This window comes from Pongo pygmaeus, chromosome 3 (assembly GCF_028885625.2).
Source record: "Pongo pygmaeus isolate AG05252 chromosome 3, NHGRI_mPonPyg2-v2.0_pri, whole genome shotgun sequence".
In the NCBI taxonomy this organism is placed as follows: domain Eukaryota; kingdom Metazoa; phylum Chordata; class Mammalia; order Primates; family Hominidae; genus Pongo; species Pongo pygmaeus.
This window is the reverse complement of record NC_072376.2, coordinates 125,970,149-125,986,682: the sequence shown is the minus strand read 5'-3', so window position 1 is coordinate 125,986,682 and position 16,534 is coordinate 125,970,149. Positions and strand designations below refer to the sequence as shown.

General features: G+C 36.7%; 1 protein-coding gene across 50 annotated transcripts in view; it reads right to left on the bottom strand.

The window, feature by feature from the left end:
- The window catches only part of ANK2 (ankyrin 2), a 683,028-nt gene that overhangs the window by 219,668 nt on the left and 446,826 nt on the right, over nucleotides 1-16,534 (bottom strand). For 9 of the 50 annotated variants that reach the window (XM_063663997.1, XM_063664010.1, XM_063664023.1 and 6 more), the window contains exons 1-2: nucleotides 16,150-16,532; nucleotides 11,146-11,190 (exon numbers count right to left, since the gene is read on the bottom strand). The exons of 16 other annotated variants lie outside the window; for them this stretch is intronic. In XM_063663997.1, coding sequence (XP_063520067.1) covers nucleotides 11,146-11,190; nucleotides 16,150-16,284 — 180 coding nt within the window. In that variant the 5' untranslated portion in view covers nucleotides 16,285-16,532. Of the gene's footprint in view, nucleotides 1-11,145; nucleotides 11,191-16,149; nucleotide 16,534 lie in introns of those variants that run through there. 25 more of the 50 variants (XM_063663998.1, XM_063664006.1, XM_063664038.1 and 22 more) reach the window with 10 other exon arrangements.

Here is a 16,534-nt window from a genome sequence, read left to right as displayed (position 1 = left end):
AAAAGACAGGAAAAGGCAAGATCAGAATGTCCATTTTAAAATTACCACTCTAGCATGTGATGAGGATAAGCAGTGTCATCAGGGACATGTGAAAACAAAGTATTAGTCATATATAGAAAAAAAAAGCTGTAAAACTTGGGGAAATTGACTTTGAAAGTTTATGGAAAAGAAGAAACTAGGGAAAAGTTGGAAACTTCTAGCTTTTGCATGTAATAAGTGACACTTTCAATAAAGATCAATAATTTAGGGGAACAGAATACCCTAAAATTGGAGAGAAGAACACAGTTTGGTTTTGACCGGATTGAACTTGAAGTGCTGTCACTGTAGAGTAGGGAATTAAAAATGCAAGGCTAAAAAGTCCAAGAGACAGGCATGGACTAAAGATAGAGGCCATAGAGTGACCTCTGGGAGATGGCCCAGTTTTTCTGTAGACACTGGATTTTGCTTCACTCCTTCCCATTTCTCTGCTCGTGAATGTCCTAGGAATAAGGAAGGGCCTCTTGTAATGCCTCTGGAAGGGAATAATGCTGACCCATCAACATATTTAATGAAATACCAGGCAGTGAGAATAAAATAAGGAATTGCAGTGCATACACGCACATGCACACACACACACACACACACACACACGAGACTAAAACAAAATTTTGTACAGGAGTTTTCTCATGAGCTCAGAATACTAATATCATGCAGCCGACATTTTCTCATTTTTCCCATAAGACCGGGGCACAACTGAAAGGCTGCTTTATCCTCATTGGATGTGACCTGCTGTAACTTTCTAAATTTACCATTGTGCTATGAACTGTAATTGTCAGGAATGTTTGGGCTATTTAATTTGAATTCTATGCAAGGTATAGCACTTACATAATTTTACACTAAAATGTAAAAGAAAGGATTGGCTGAAACTGTAGGTGTTTGGTTAATTATAGTACATAGCACATGGAGTAGAAAAAAGATGAGCAAATCCGTATTTGCAGCTTGAACTGCCTTTAAAAAAACCTTAGCTTATATTACAAAATTCTTCTGTTGGAACTCCGTCAATAAAAATCCATGTAGTTATTACTGTATTTCAAAGAATATCTGAACGTCTTCTGAGGCAGCTTTCAAAACAAATTCTTGATTTGTTGGGGTAAGAGTACTGGCATCAACTCTAGAGAGAATTTTGAAAAATAAGGAAATTCCTGATTTAAACACAACTAAAAACAAAAGGAAGGTTAGTTAATTCATCTCATGGAAGTAAACTTTAGCCCAGATGCCCAAGATCTTCTTTTAAAAGAAAAGTCAGGCTTAAGCCAGGCTTAAGGAACAATGAAGAATTCTTTACTAGTTGTCTTTTATTATTTGACTTCTCCAGGAATTTGTATTAAGTGGGCCCTGTGAGTCTATTTCCCAGAGGCAAGGATAGCTTCTTCAGGACCCTGCCTTAAATCTATCCTCAAGTTTGACCAAGTCCATTTACTCCGGGGTCCCCAACACCCTGAACATTCAATCATTTATAAATATGTGTTGACAATGAGTTAGAAGCATAGCACTGTGCTAGATGTTGTGCATGGCTCAAGTGGGGTCCGAATTCATCTGTTTACATGTCTATATCCCCAGTTGGCCTGGCCCTCCAAGGTAGAAATAGTCCATGACTTATTCATTTTTATTTCCACTGTCCAGCACAGTACCTGACACAGAGTAGATGGAGAAGTATTTCTGGAAATGAAACAATATAAGGGAAGATGTTCAACAGGGTGAAATTGGCCAATAGGAATGTCAAGCAGCATTGGTCGATATGAATTAAACTAGTGAAAATCTGGGGGATCAAGTAAATTTTTTGCAGACTTACTAAATTTTAACACTTGGTTTCAAACCTTGATTAGCAAAATTTATATCTGCTCTTATTAATTCACCTGAAACTCATTGCCTAAGATTAAATTTGTTTTTCAAAGTTTCCTTTACCTGCTGGATGTGGTGACTCATGCCTGTAATCCTAGCACTTTGAGAGGCTGAAGCAAGAGGATCACTTGAACTCCAGGAGTTCGAGACCAGCCTGGACAACATAGTGAGACCCTGTCTCTATTTATTAATTTTTTTAAGTTTCCTTTATAATTCTATCAAATATCCACTATAAAATCAAACAATGCCTAACTCTAAGGGTTAATAAGTAAAGTATGTCTGTATCATTACTATCATATAGCTGAAGTCATGGATGACTAATGAATTTAGTAATACACTTGACTAGACAGGCTCTGCAGCTCAACATTCTCTAACTTTGATTAGGTTAACAGATAAATGACAATTATGATATTACCAAATAAATTAAATACAGAAAGAAACTAGATTCTTGCTGATACTAACTACATAGGAACACTAGTACTCTTTTTTTAGAAATAAACTATAGGCCAGGTGCAGTGGCTCACATCTGAAATTCCAGCACTTTAGGAGGCCGAGGCAGGCAGATCACCTGAGGTCAGGAGTTTGAGACCAGCCTGGCCAACATAGTGAAACCCCATCTCTACTACAAAAATACATATATATATAAAAATTAGCCGGGCGTGGTGGTGGGTGCCTATAATCCCAGCTACTCAGTAGGCTGAAGCAAGAGATCACTTGAACCCAGGAGGTAAAGGTTACAGTGAGCCGAGATCGTGCCACTGCACTCCAGCCTGGGTGACAGAGCGAGAACTCCATCTCAACAAAAGGAAAAATAAATAAATAAACAAACAAGAAACTATAATTTTACTCTTCTCTGTGAGGAAAAAGATTTTATGTGAAGCAATATATAAGCTTTAATTATTGTATAAATTATCCATGAAAGGAGAATTACTGACTACTCAGTATTTTTTAATGTAAAACATGCAGTAATATATTTCAGTATCTCCTGTAATTACAGTAAGATTAATTAACCTTCTAAATAAAAGAGATCATTGGTATGTCAAAATTATTCTGGCCAAGATATGAAGGAGAAAGGTTGTTTACTTTATAATTACTATGTATATAAAATGTATCTCTCTTCAGTCATAGGGAGTCTATATATTTCATTTTACATATACATTTTTATACAAATATCTACCTGTAATATAATATAAACTTGTGTGTGTGTGTGTGTGTGTGTAAGGAAAGAGAAAGAGAGAGAGAGGAAGTCATATATCCCATTTCCAGAACAAAATTTCAATTTACTTGAAGGTAGAAACCATGCCTTATAATTCTTAGAATACCCAAAACCTAATTCAGTGCCTAAAATATATCAGCCAATAATGATGATTACTATGATAACTGAACCTTGGGGAGGACATTACCCTACCTTTTTTTATGTAAAGCTGTCAACAGTTAATATAAATACAGATTACGCTAGCTTTAATTACTCAAAAAATAAACTTCAAAAATCACTTAAAGAAGAGTTAGATTATTTTGGGATATATGAAAAGATAACAGAACTTTTTTTGGCAAAGCAGAAAACTGTACCCAAAAAGATCTTGTTCATTAACCAAATTTAACTTAGTTGAAATGCCAAATTAACACCAGAGATACCTCATCTCTAACCCTGACTAAGAACAAGGTAGCAGGCTACCATTTTCTCAGTAATTAAAGGGCAAGATTGCGAAACTATGAGATGTTAAGAATTTCAAATAAAAGGTGTTTAGGTTTTGCAATTTCTCATTGGCAACCTTCAAAATGGGAGCCCAGCATGTAATGTGCAGCGTGGTGAGAACTTGGGTCTACCTGAAAATCCTGTGGCATTCCTACAAGATAGAGTTGTCTTCAGCTGGAGATGCTCCACTTTGATTTGGTTTATTCTTTTTTCACATATGATAATCATAGGATATATTAGTAATTGAGTTTCCTCTACTGATAATATCTTTTTCATAGATATAACTATTAACTTTGTACTAATAATGTAGTCATTACAAAGATTTAATCTGACCAAAAGCCATCTCTTCTGATTATGGTTTCAAGTAAGAGAATTAATTATATGTGTTTTGATTGGGTTTATACTGATTTTCACTATGTCTTAAGATAAACACTTGCTAAAAGGTGCATTGAGCAAGCAAGGCAATTCTTCATTTTTACATGATTCATATGTATTTATTGTTTCAGTGATTCCTCACTGAAATGTTTAAATTTTTTCCTACACAACATGGACTGACATAACATCAAATTAGGATGCTACATGCCATCTAAACTTGCTTTTTCTTTTAAGTCATCTGTCTACTCAAGAGACTCCACAATATACAATTTGCTTTTGTGTATACCCTCTCGCTATTCAACTAGACTGTCAGCTCTTTGAGGGAATGAATGAGACCTTGCACCTTATATATTTTGTTCTCACATCTTTTACCACAATATTAATAGCTAACTTTACTATATTCCAAGCACATTTATAATCTTATTTAATCTTCTTAAGCTTCCCAAATGAGAAAACTGAGGCCTCATAAGGTTAAATCATTCATCTATACACTTTGGGGTAAGAAGTGGCAGACCTGAAATCGGTAACTGATAAGTCTTACCACAGAGACCACCATTCATTAGTACTTCCCCAAGTTCCCCCAAAGGTGCTAAATACCTTTCCACTGTTGACTGACATATAGGAGTGGCTGCTGCTTCCCGCCTGGGATGAAGCTACTGCAGTCACATTCCTGGCTCAACGCTCATGTTCTGATCTCCCTTGATGCTCAATTCCCTTTTTTGGTTAGGGGCAGGGCCCAAAGTTTTAAACATGTGGCATTGCCACCTGTGGAATACCAAGATTTCTTTTCTTTAATGTTGCTAACCTAAGAGCTGTGACTTTTAAGGGTATGGTTATATTATTTCAAAATTGTATCAATATTATACTCAGTAAGTGAATCTAGAGCAATATCTCTATCAAAATTATCATGATTAACATGCAAAGAAAAAAAATTTTTTAAGCTTCACAGCAATGGTAGGCTTCAAAGACAATGTTTGTCCCTCTGTTTCTATAACAGCAGGTAGACTGTTGCTAGCTCATATTGACATATCTCCCTGAGTGGGATTTAAACCTGGACCCCTTCCAAGAAGATGAAATCTGTCTCAGTTGTTCTTAATTAATCACCATACTTGCTGTTTAAATGTTGATTACACCTTTAAGAAATTATAACACTAAATCTTTTCACAGTAAAAACTAAGTAGTAGAAATGTAACCCATAACAAGTTTTCTCTCCCAAATTGATTGAAGAGCTATTAAAGCATGGATTATTAAAAAAAAAAACAAAAACCTTTAGGTTATAAAACCTTAAGAAACATAGAAATACTTATTTCATAAAAGTATTTGTATAAAACTACAAAATGTCTATGTCCTTTCATGCCTTTTTTGCTCTTACAATCTCCCTTCTCTTAAAAAGGATACATATGTAAAATATAGCCTTTCCTAGCCTTTATGTAATGGAAGTAGACAAATCTGTTTGTGTGTCACACACACATATTTTTATACATGATGATTTCATGTTCTACTGTGAAAATGTGCACGCACACACATACATTTTATACATATATATAATATATATATAGGACATTTGAAAATGACTATAAAAGAAGACAAAATTATGGTCAGCAACCATAATCCCATTAATCAAACTTAACACTGCATATTTTGATGTGTTTTCTTCAAGAATTTTTCTACTTTAAGGCTGGGCATTGTGGCTCATGCCTGTAATCCCAGCACTTTGGGAGGCCAAGGAAGGCAGATCGTTTGAGCTCAGGAGTTCTCGGGCAACATGGTGAAACCCTATCTCTACTAAATATACAGAAAATTAGCCAGGTGTGGTGGCGTGCACCTGTAGTCCCAGCTACTTGGGAGGCTGAGGCACGAGAATCGCTTGAGCCCGGGAGGTAGAGGTTGCAGTGAGTCGTGATCACGTCACTGCACTCCAGCCTGGGCTATGGGAGTGAAACTCTGTCGCACAAAAAAAAATAATAATAATAATTTTTCTACATATACTCTCTATGTTTGTGTAGGTAATGCTTTCATGATGTTGAAATAATAATATTCTGTGTTTTACTTTTAAAAATAAACATTACAAACTTAGTATAGCCCATATCACTCAAAAGTTTAAAAAGATATTTTATATATCATATAATAGTCTATGGATAGATTATCATTGTTTTTAGCATTTCCCAATGATTTGTACAAAACTGGTTCCCTTAATATTCATTATTTTAAGCAACACTACCATAAAAACTCTTGTATGTACATCTTTGTCCCTGTCTTGATTGTGTCCATTGTTTAAATTCCTAAAAGTGAATTAACAGTGTCAAAGAAGGTAGATTTTTGGCACACACTGTACACATTGAAAGTTGCTAACTGAAAAGACATTACAAATGTTTGCCGAAGAGACCACCTCAACACAATCGTAAACTCAAATTGCTTTTCTTAGTTGATAAGTAGATCATTGTGGTTTTCATTTGCCTTTTTCGTTTTTGAAGAGTTTGAAAACTTAGTCATATATTTATTGTCTACCACATTTGTTCTTTGATTTGTCTATCCCCTTTTTTTGTCCTTTTAGAGTTTCAAAAGTATTTTTAATATTATATAGAAGGATAACATTTTGTCATTATTTTTGAAAATTTTCTCAAGCTTGTTATAGAAATCAAAAAGTATGAAGTTCCACTTTTAGATTCTTATTCCATTGCTTTTATGCTTTCCAACCCTGAAGTCAATGAAATATTTCTCATTTTCTTATAGATTTATTAATTAAAAATTGTTTCTTTTTTCTTCTATTTAATTTTTTTAATTTCCTAAAACGTATTTTAGTGTGGGTCATAAGTAACAATCTTACTTGAAATTTTCCAAGTCAGCAATTTTTTCCAATTGTGGAAAATCTTAGAACCCAATTTAAATTTCTCCAAAGTCTCCTTTTTTAGGTATCTCTTTCTTTAAAGAGCCAGCATTATAAAATGGGCTTAGAACTGCCTTTCTAACCCTGGTTCTATCACTTGCCATGAGCTGTGTGACCTTGAGGAAATTCCTGAACTCAAAAAAGCCTCAATTTCCTAGTATATAAAATGTATAGAATATGTGGATTGGATTATGTCATATATATAAGTCCCTGAGAACAGTGTATTGGAATAGTAGACATCCAATAAAGGCATATTTTAATACTTGGTTCACAAAGCCAATGTCAGTAGTAAATGAAATGGTATGCAGTATGCCATTACAGAATCTAGCAGATAATAGGGGCTCAATAAATGATAGCTATTATTGATAATAATTAATATGGAATTTGCTATACACATTCATACATTTCTTTTATGTGTTTACTGTCTTTACTTTTTATTTCCTTCTTGTTTTCCACCTCTAAGTTATCTTGTGATCCTGGGTAGAATACATCTGGTCCCAGTGCCAGATGAAGTGGTTAAGACCAAGATGGGCCAGGAAGCAGCCCAGTCCATTAGTTGACAGTGTCCGTGGGTAGGTTTTGGCATGTAGCTGTAACTGCATGGGTTACATTTAAAATAAGAATGGCAGTTGGCATGCCCATCTAGATCACTGCTTAATTCTTTAAGGAATTGATTGGTGGGTATGACAAATCAATACCAAAGGAAAGACTGATTCTTCAATCTATGTATATATTATAAAACAAGAAGAAAGAACATGTAAACTTACAGAATTCATTATTTACTTTCTTGAAAGAAACTTACTGAATAATTAATTTTACAGATTTATATATAATTTTAAAATATAGAGTATCTAATATTTGATACACTGCACATTAGTCGATATATTAAGAACTTTTAATGAGGCCAGAAGAATTTTGTTAATCATCTCTCATGTGCTACATGACATTTTAAGCAGGAGTGTGGGATTCAGCCAAGATATTGTACTAGCCTTCAATTCCAAGGAAGGATCAGATCATTCAGAACAATCTTGCTGTTCAAGCTGACTGCTCAACAATGGAATGAAATTTTGACTTTTAAAAAATTTGGGGACACATTTTCATAACATTGTCTTATAGTACCTCTTAGTCCTTGGATTTCCAGTGGAAATTGACAAGGTTAAACAATGAATAAAAGGACTCTATATAGGTACACAGTAATTATTAGTTTTCGGAAGTGAAACAAATTTATTCTAAGTGCTATGGTTTAAAACTTTATTGTGATACAGCACAGACATTTTCTTACTTTTAAGGTGATGCATAAGAAATGCAGAAGGGCCCATTTGCTGGCAGAGTATCCTCCATTCCCACATGTCCCGTGTGGTCTCAGCTACTTTAATTGCCTCTAACTAGGATTTTGGCAATACATTGAATTAACCTGGATAAGAAGAAGTTTAATAAAATGTGAAGGGTTTCTTTTACTTTTATGCTCTTATGTGCTGATGTTACATATTCAGCCCTGACTCTTCAGTAAAGTCAGCCTCTTGCAACACACAGCAGTGGTTATCATACTTAAGTGCACTTAAGGGTTACTTAGAGACTATGTTTAATCTTGTTAAATAAATATTCTTGGCTCTCACCTCTGAGATTTAACTCAGGAGGTCTGGAGTAAAGCTCAGCCATCTACATCGTTTAAAAACACACCAAGCCGATTCTTCTGATGTGGTAGTTCACAGAATACACTTTGGGAGGCGCTGACATAAAGGATTAACTAGACTTTTCATACTGTGTATTTATTACACAATCCCAAATACACTTTATCCTAAGTCATCATTAATCATCTAGTCTGTCAAAATGTATGCTGTAAGAATGCATAAAAAGCTGAATATCATAAGCCATTTTTAAAAGAAATGATTATGTATTATAGATGGTATAGACAAATCTGTGAAATATATACCTTACTAATACAAAATGGTTAAATCTCTTTTATTCCTGAAAAAATACTCTTTTTCTTTTGTAACTCTGGGGAAAAGTTCATATGTAACAACCAGTGGTTTTCAAAAAGGAAAGATTTTCACGAATTTTTCTATGTACTTCTGTTTTACTAGGTATCTTAGAAGATGCTTTCTAATATCCTTCAGAAAGCCAATAATCTAGAAAGGTATGACACAAAAGTAGCAAATATAAAGATACTTCAGATCTAGTTCTAATATATTATTTGTGACTTGTGAGAGATCCAATTTAAATCCACAATGTGTTTATTTAATAGAGTTGCTGTACTAGAATATGGAAATTCCTACAGTGTCAAACAGAATCTATGATTTACTTCAAAGCTCCCTTTTGGAACTCATTGATGACTGAGGAAGGTAAAGAGTACAGAAAAAAAAAAAAGACTGAAATTTAAATAAACTGTATGTCAGCAACACTTAAACTCATCAAAAACACAGTTTCAATTTATAATCTCTACTATTACACAGCTGGCTTTCACATAGCTTTAAGAAACAATTCATTAGCTCAAAGTCACCATTGAAATGATTATACTTCTGTCAATCATTGTAATATTTTTACTATTTTTATTTTGAGACAGCATCTTGCCCTGTCACCTAGGCTGGAGTGCAGTCGTGCAATCAAGCCTCACTGTGTCCTCAATCTCCCGGCCTGAAGAGTTCTTCCCAGCTTAGCCTCCCAAATAGCTGGGTCCACAGGTGCACACCATCAAACTTAAAAAAAAAAATTATAGAGACAGAGTCTCCCTGTGTTGCCCAGGTAGATCTCAAACTCCTGGGCACAAGTGATCCTCCTGCCTCAGCCTCCCAAAGTGCTGGAATTACACGTATACTTCTTATAAGCAAGTATTAAAGAAAGGCACAAAAAAGTTTTACTATAGTCACATAAGCCCACACAAATATGATATGAAGGTCAGCTTTGAAAAATCAAACACCTAAAATGTTGACAATCAAATGTGATATAATATGCCTAAGATTTCACAGAGAAACCCTTAAATAAAAATAAAGAATTCAGGAAACAAGTCAATCTATCTTGTGGCATAATAAGTTTTGATTAAAGGGGCATAAAATCCAAAACAGCAAAAATGAGTAAGAGGCACAGCAGATGTCTGTGTGGGAAGGAAGCAAAATACAGCTGAAAAGAGGACTCTCTCCCCAGAGTATTCCCAGCTCCATCATCACACAGGTAACCTTGAAAAAACCACTATAGGGAAAGTGGAACTAATCTTATTAAATATAGCAGAAGAGATATTATTCAAAAGTTATTACATAGTTCAAGTAAATACAAATACTTGGTTTGAATATACCTCATTATAAAAAAAAAAAATAGATAATGCTTAACATTACAATGTAATCTTTCTGTCCCTTTTTTTTTTTTTTTTTTTTTGAGACAGAGACTTGCTCTGTCACCCAAGCTGGAGTGCAGTGGTGTAATCTTGGCTCACTGCAACCTCCACCTCCTAGGCTCCAGTGATCCTCCCACCTCAGCCCCCCAGTAGCTGGAATTACAGACGTGTGCCAGCACACCCAGTAATTTTTTTTTTTTTGTAGAGATGGGGTTTCACTATGTTTCCCAGGGGGTCTTGAACTCCTGGGCTTAAGTGATCTTCCCACCTCAGCCTCCCAAAGTGCTGGGATTACAGGTGTGAGCCATGGCGCCCAGCCTACCTTCACCAAATTTCTTTAAAATGTAACCATTGCATTTTATGTACAACTTGATACAGAGAATAACAATTCAAGAAAATATCTACTATTTTCTATAGTAAATATGTTTTATACATATATTTTATACCAATGCTATGGTTTGAATATTTGACTCTGCAAACCTCAAATCGAAATTTGATCCCAAATGTTGGAGGCAGAGCCTAATAAAAGGTGTTTAGATCATGAGGGTGGACCCTCATGAATGGCTTAGTGCCATCCTGGTGATAAGGAGTGAGTTTTTGCTGTATTAGTTCCTATGAGAGTTCCCCTGATGGCTGATCATTAACAAGAGCCTGGCACCTCCCTCTGGTTTCTGTATACACCAGCTCTCCTACCCTTTCCTCTGTGAGTGGAAGCTTCCTGAAGCCCTCACCAAAAGCAGATGCTGGTGCAATGCTTCTTGTACAGCTTGCAGAACTGTGATCCAAATAAAACTCTTTTCTTTATAAATTACCCAGCTTCGGGTATTCTTTTGTAGCTACACAAATGAACTACGACAACCAGTAATGTGTGCAATTGCAGTAAGAGTACATTCCTTTTTTGAGCAGAAGGTTATAATTAAAACTTCTTAGTTACCAACGTCTTTACTGTTTTTAGAAGTGTTTTTGTGCTTCCATCACCTTTTCAATGTTGGCGGCCTCTGGTTTCATCTGGGGGCATGTCACCTGTAGTGGGAAAATTCCCATAAATAGATTTGCTACTTTGGGTGATTTCCTAGTCATTAATTCATTCATTTTTTTCACAAATATTTACTAAGTACGTATTAGCTGGTAGGAACTTCAAAGAAAATAGAGCTTATGATATGCAGACTACAACCTAATTGATTCTCTTAAAACAGCCTTTGGTCAATGGCCTTTCACTAGTATGCAGTTCAAATTCTAAATCTTGACTTATGAATCTCTTGATAATCTTAGCCTATGTGCCTCATCTAAATTTTGGGGGTTCCACAAATACCCAATAGAAATGGTATTATAGCCATTGCTTTCCAGTCTTTCTAATGAGTCCAATACTGAGTGTGTGAACTTCCCATAATGCTTCAGCACTTAACTTTTCTGCCACCCTCTGAGGCTGAGTTGTCATCCTGAAGTATTCTATAATCCCCTGTGCTTCCTCAGGACATGGGAACACAATATTCAAAGTCCTGCTTTGGCCATCCCTGAATTACACTCCTTCAAGCCAAGTTTGCATGTCCTACTCATCTCGGTAGGCCCGTGCCTGGCTGAATACATGCTTACTGAAGGCACAAGTGTACTTTCTTCCCAGCAGGAACCCAGATGGTATTTTGCTTCCAAGATCTGCTTCAGGCTCCACCTTCTCCACTGGCAGGACGGATATTAAAAATATTTAACAACTAGTTCAGCTCAGGCACCAACCACTCCCAATGGACACTGGCCACAGCACTAGAGGGGGATGGTCCTGGAAGCCCCTTGAGAGTCCAGGCATTATTCTTTCGTTTGCTTCTTTAGAGGATGGGAGTAGGCTGGGAAATCCTGAGGATGGGGTCCTGCTAGCCTCAGAAGGGGCAGCTTGGTAGGTTCATAGTGACAGCTGCTTAATTAGCCGGTGTGAAAGCAATTCAAACTGTAAACAAGTGGTACAGCTGATCTGCACCATAACGGCTAAGTATTAGCTCTGTCCACGAGGTGTTCCAAGAGCACCAAGGCCTGCACTGATCCCCTCCTTCTTGGGCATCCTATAATGGCTCATTTTATCACTCGTGCAGCCACTGAATTCTCTACTACCTTTTATAGTTAATTGATTACATGTGGGTAAGCCCTGCTTCTAAAACTGGATTGTAAGTTCCTAGAGAATGAAAGCCATGTCTTCTCTTCTTTCAATCTTTGTTTCTTTTTTTTTTTTTTTTTGGAGACAGGGTCTCACTCTCACGCAAGCTGGAGTGCAGTGGCATGATCAAAGTTCACTGCAGCCTCCACCTCCCCAGGCTCAGGTGATCCTCCCACCTTAGTCTCCTGAGTAGCTGGGACCACGGGTGTGCGCCACCACACCCAGCTAATTTTTGTAATTTTTTGTAGAAACAGGGTCTCGCCATGATGCCCAGGCTTATTTTGAACTCCTGGGCTCCAGTGATCTGCCTGCCTCGGCCTCCCAAAGTGATGGGATTACAGATGCAAGCCACCATGCCAGGCCTTTATCTTTAAATAAATCATCTAAAAGTTATATAACAATATCTACATCATTTTGTATTTTTTGAAATGCTTTACCAGAGTAATTTCCATTACACTTTTGGCTTTTATTAGGGTTAATATCAAAACTAACCATATGAAAATATTTCCTTATCTTTTATAAAACTTTTACAGAAGACAATACTATACCATTTAAACTAATTTATATTCTTTTAGAGTTCAAAACTGAAGGAAAGTTCAACTCAACTCTTTTGACATACTGATATGCTTCATAGATAAGGAATCATCTCACTCATTCTCTCACACACACACCCCTCTATTTCTTTTATAATCTCCCAAAAATCTTTCAATAAAAACAAAAATACATCCTCAATCTGATTACAATCTCACCTCCATTGTTAACATCCTAATCCAATCCTCCATCCTTGTTCACTTCAGGGCTGCAAACCTTGAAACCAGTTAAACTGGTCTCCCTTCTTTTTCTCTTGCTGCATTCACAACTCATCCTCCACCAAGGAAAGGGAGGGGGAAATGGAGGGAGGAAGAGATGGGGAGAAAGGGAGAGAGATTTTTTTTCAAAGCATAAATGAAGTCCTATCATTTTCTGGTCTAGAGCTCTCCAGAGGCTTCCCACTGTGCTTCTAATGAAATCCCAAATCCTTTTCCAAGACTCAATTATGTTTAGAAAGAAATCAAACTTTTGCCAAGGTAGGCCCATGCTTGCCTCTCATACCTCGTTGCCATCCGTCCTCTTCTTTGATCACTACATTTCAGTCATGCTAACCATCCTTCCATCCCTTGAACATTCCCAGTACATTGCCCTCTCAGTTAGGCACCATGCTTCCTCATCCCCCCATATATATGCTGAAAGTCTGTCTCCTGCTATCACAGGAACTCTGTGTTGTCATCGTTAAATCGTCAGCATTCAAAACTATACCTAGCTCAGTGAACATTTGCTGATTGACTTACTATCTTTTGAGTCAGCTAGCAGAAAAGTATTTTTTTCATGATAAGACCAGAATTCATGTTCATGGTCTAAAGTAATAAGAACATTTATAGAATAATGAAAAAGCTCATACGAAAAACCGGAAATTCTCTACTACAATTGGGAAAAATTGTTAAAAACAAATGAAGCAATAAAATAAAAATCTCTGAGAGTAAACTGGTAAAAAAAGAAGGATGTGATAATTTGAAAATCAGCTAGGGTAGGTAACCTAAAAAATGTCTATATTAAAGCATCACATTTATGGTTTTGTTCTTGGGGCAAAGCAAATTAATTTGTTATGCTAAGGAAACCACAATAGAAATACACGATCTCAATGCAAGAAAAATACAGAGTATACTTAGACCAATATGCAAATTTATAAATGATGTCATCACAAAAATACAAGCCAAAAGAAGACTATAAAATAAAGATACATTTTTTATGCTGTTCTAAATAGCACTTTATCAAAACATGGTCAAGAATCCTTCTCTGTGTAAGGCATCTCCAAGAGCTGCTTCTTTCACAAGTGAACTTGGAATACACCCACCAGTCATCTGCATACATGAACATGGAAAAATAATGAGATGATGCAGTTTTCCCCTCTGCGATTAAAAATTTAGAAGCATTACCAGGACTAAATAAAAATTTAAAAACAGCTGAATTTTGTTCTTCACTTTCTCCTGTCCTGCATGTTTCCTCTTTTTTGGAGCTGCCAAGCCGATTGTGATAAAAGCAGATCTTTGGTCCTTTAAGGATTTACGTAAAAGGCAACCTCATTTCAGAGGAAAACCCTGACATATGTTTGTGAGTCTTACTTTCTCATTTGGAAGACATAAAGTCCAACTTAAACTATCTAGAATCACATATTTTGCTTCAGTCATGCTTGGTATTAAGTTAAACATTAATTTTTTCTTTTTCTCCATGGCCAAAGTGGAAAAATTCTGGGCAGAATATCACTTCTGAAGGTAGAAAATAGGTCCACTTCCACCTCTACCACACCTTTCCAATGTCACACCAATCATGATATGCTCCAGTCTATAAAACCTTTAGCAGAAGATTTTATTAAATGACTAACAGGCTATATTAATTAATTCAGAGAAATGAGACTGTATATTTTTAAAAATACACTCATTTTTGTGGTCCTGAACTAGCAGTAGTGATATTTTTTGTCCCCTCAGTTCAGAAAGCTGCATTAGAAGTGACTGCTCTGAGAAGTCCGGAGTGGCTCTCCTGGGTGGATGTGGGTAGTGGAAACCATAATCCAGGAAAAACGTTACTGCTCTTGGTTACAAACCTCGCCTGTTTGGTTGTTAACGGTGGGTGATCTCCCTTCCCCGGGACTGCCTCCCTCCCCACCATTTTTTTTCTTCATTTTTGACTACGGTGACTTCCATGCTGGAACTACTGTCTTCTGTTTCACGACAGGGCTTTCTGTTCACTGCCAACTGCAAATATTTGCCCTTCATGTTGTTTTTGTTGATAAATTCTTAGTTTTAGTTTTAGTTTCACTATGGTCTGACAGAGTTTCAGTGGTAAGAAATGATGGCATTGTTCCAGGTCAGAGTAAAAGCCAAAGAGAGCAGAGCACCACCTCCTATGCTTCAGACACTGTTCTCACTCCTGGAAATATCAGGCAAGTACATAACAAGTACAAACGCCTCTGCCTCTCTTACTCAGAAATCCTACACATCTTAGTTTCATAGTTTCAGCCAAACCATGCAACCAGCTATTTATTTTCATGCAAATAAATAACTTGCAATAAGGTCAAATTCCTGGATCTGACAGATAAAAGATAAACTTTATTCTCCAGCAAATACGAAAATCCAAATATTTCAGAGATTCCTGGCCAAAAAAAAAAAAATCACAATAAGCCTTTGTACCCATTTTAAGGAACACATCATGCCTATGAATTATTAAAATCTGAAAGTCAACTTATTTAATTGCTTAACGTTTAAGCCTTTTTACAAACTATTATTATCATAACAAGAAAAGCATTTATGGAACTCTTCACTGAAGTTAGTCAAATATTAGAGGGGAATACCATTTTAGGCTGGAGCTGGGATACTAAGTGAGCATATGCTTAAAAAAATGCTCTGTGACTTAGTGAGAAACGAACTATACATGAATAAATAGGCGAAAGAATTTGACAGACTGAACGTAATTGAATCTCTGCAATATTGCTGAAAGTCACTCTATAATAATACGTATGTCCACCTTTGGACAAAATTCCAAATTAAAGAGACAGCGTCATTGCTCATTCGCAAATGTCAGCTCAGAGTTAAAGACAACCGAGAAAAAACAAACACGTGGCATTGCAAAACATGAAGAGGAAGCAAAAGCATGCCACTTGATCAGAGGTAGTCAGGTGGTTTGATCACATTGGCTTTATTCTGTCAACTTCCTTCCAGGAAGTTTAGAGTTTTGACCAATGAGGTCTACTGTTGATTCTTATGCCACCATCCTCCCTTCGTCCTCCTTTGTGGCCCAAAACTTACCCACACTCCAGGTTCTTTGACGTCCTCACTGTTACAGCCATAGTAGTCTGGGGTTTTATCCAGTTCCTGCATGTTTCCTTGTGCTCTTATGCTCTTATCCGCATGGCAAGAAGAGCAGAGGGCTGCATTCCCCATCTCAGCTCTACAGCTCCTGCTGTCAGTGGGCCCGTCCTTGCCCTCTGCACTCTGTCCAGGGCTCCCAGGGGTACACTAATGTGGGCAATTCATCAAGATGATCCTTGGCTCCTCTGCTCAGTTCCCTTTCACGCCCCTCACCAGTTCTCCCCATCTGCTAGCTGGCTTGCTGGTGTCAGAGAGAACTCAAAACCCCCGGCAACTGCAGGCTGCATTCAGTGACCATTTCCAGTGCAGGCGCTGCCAGTCT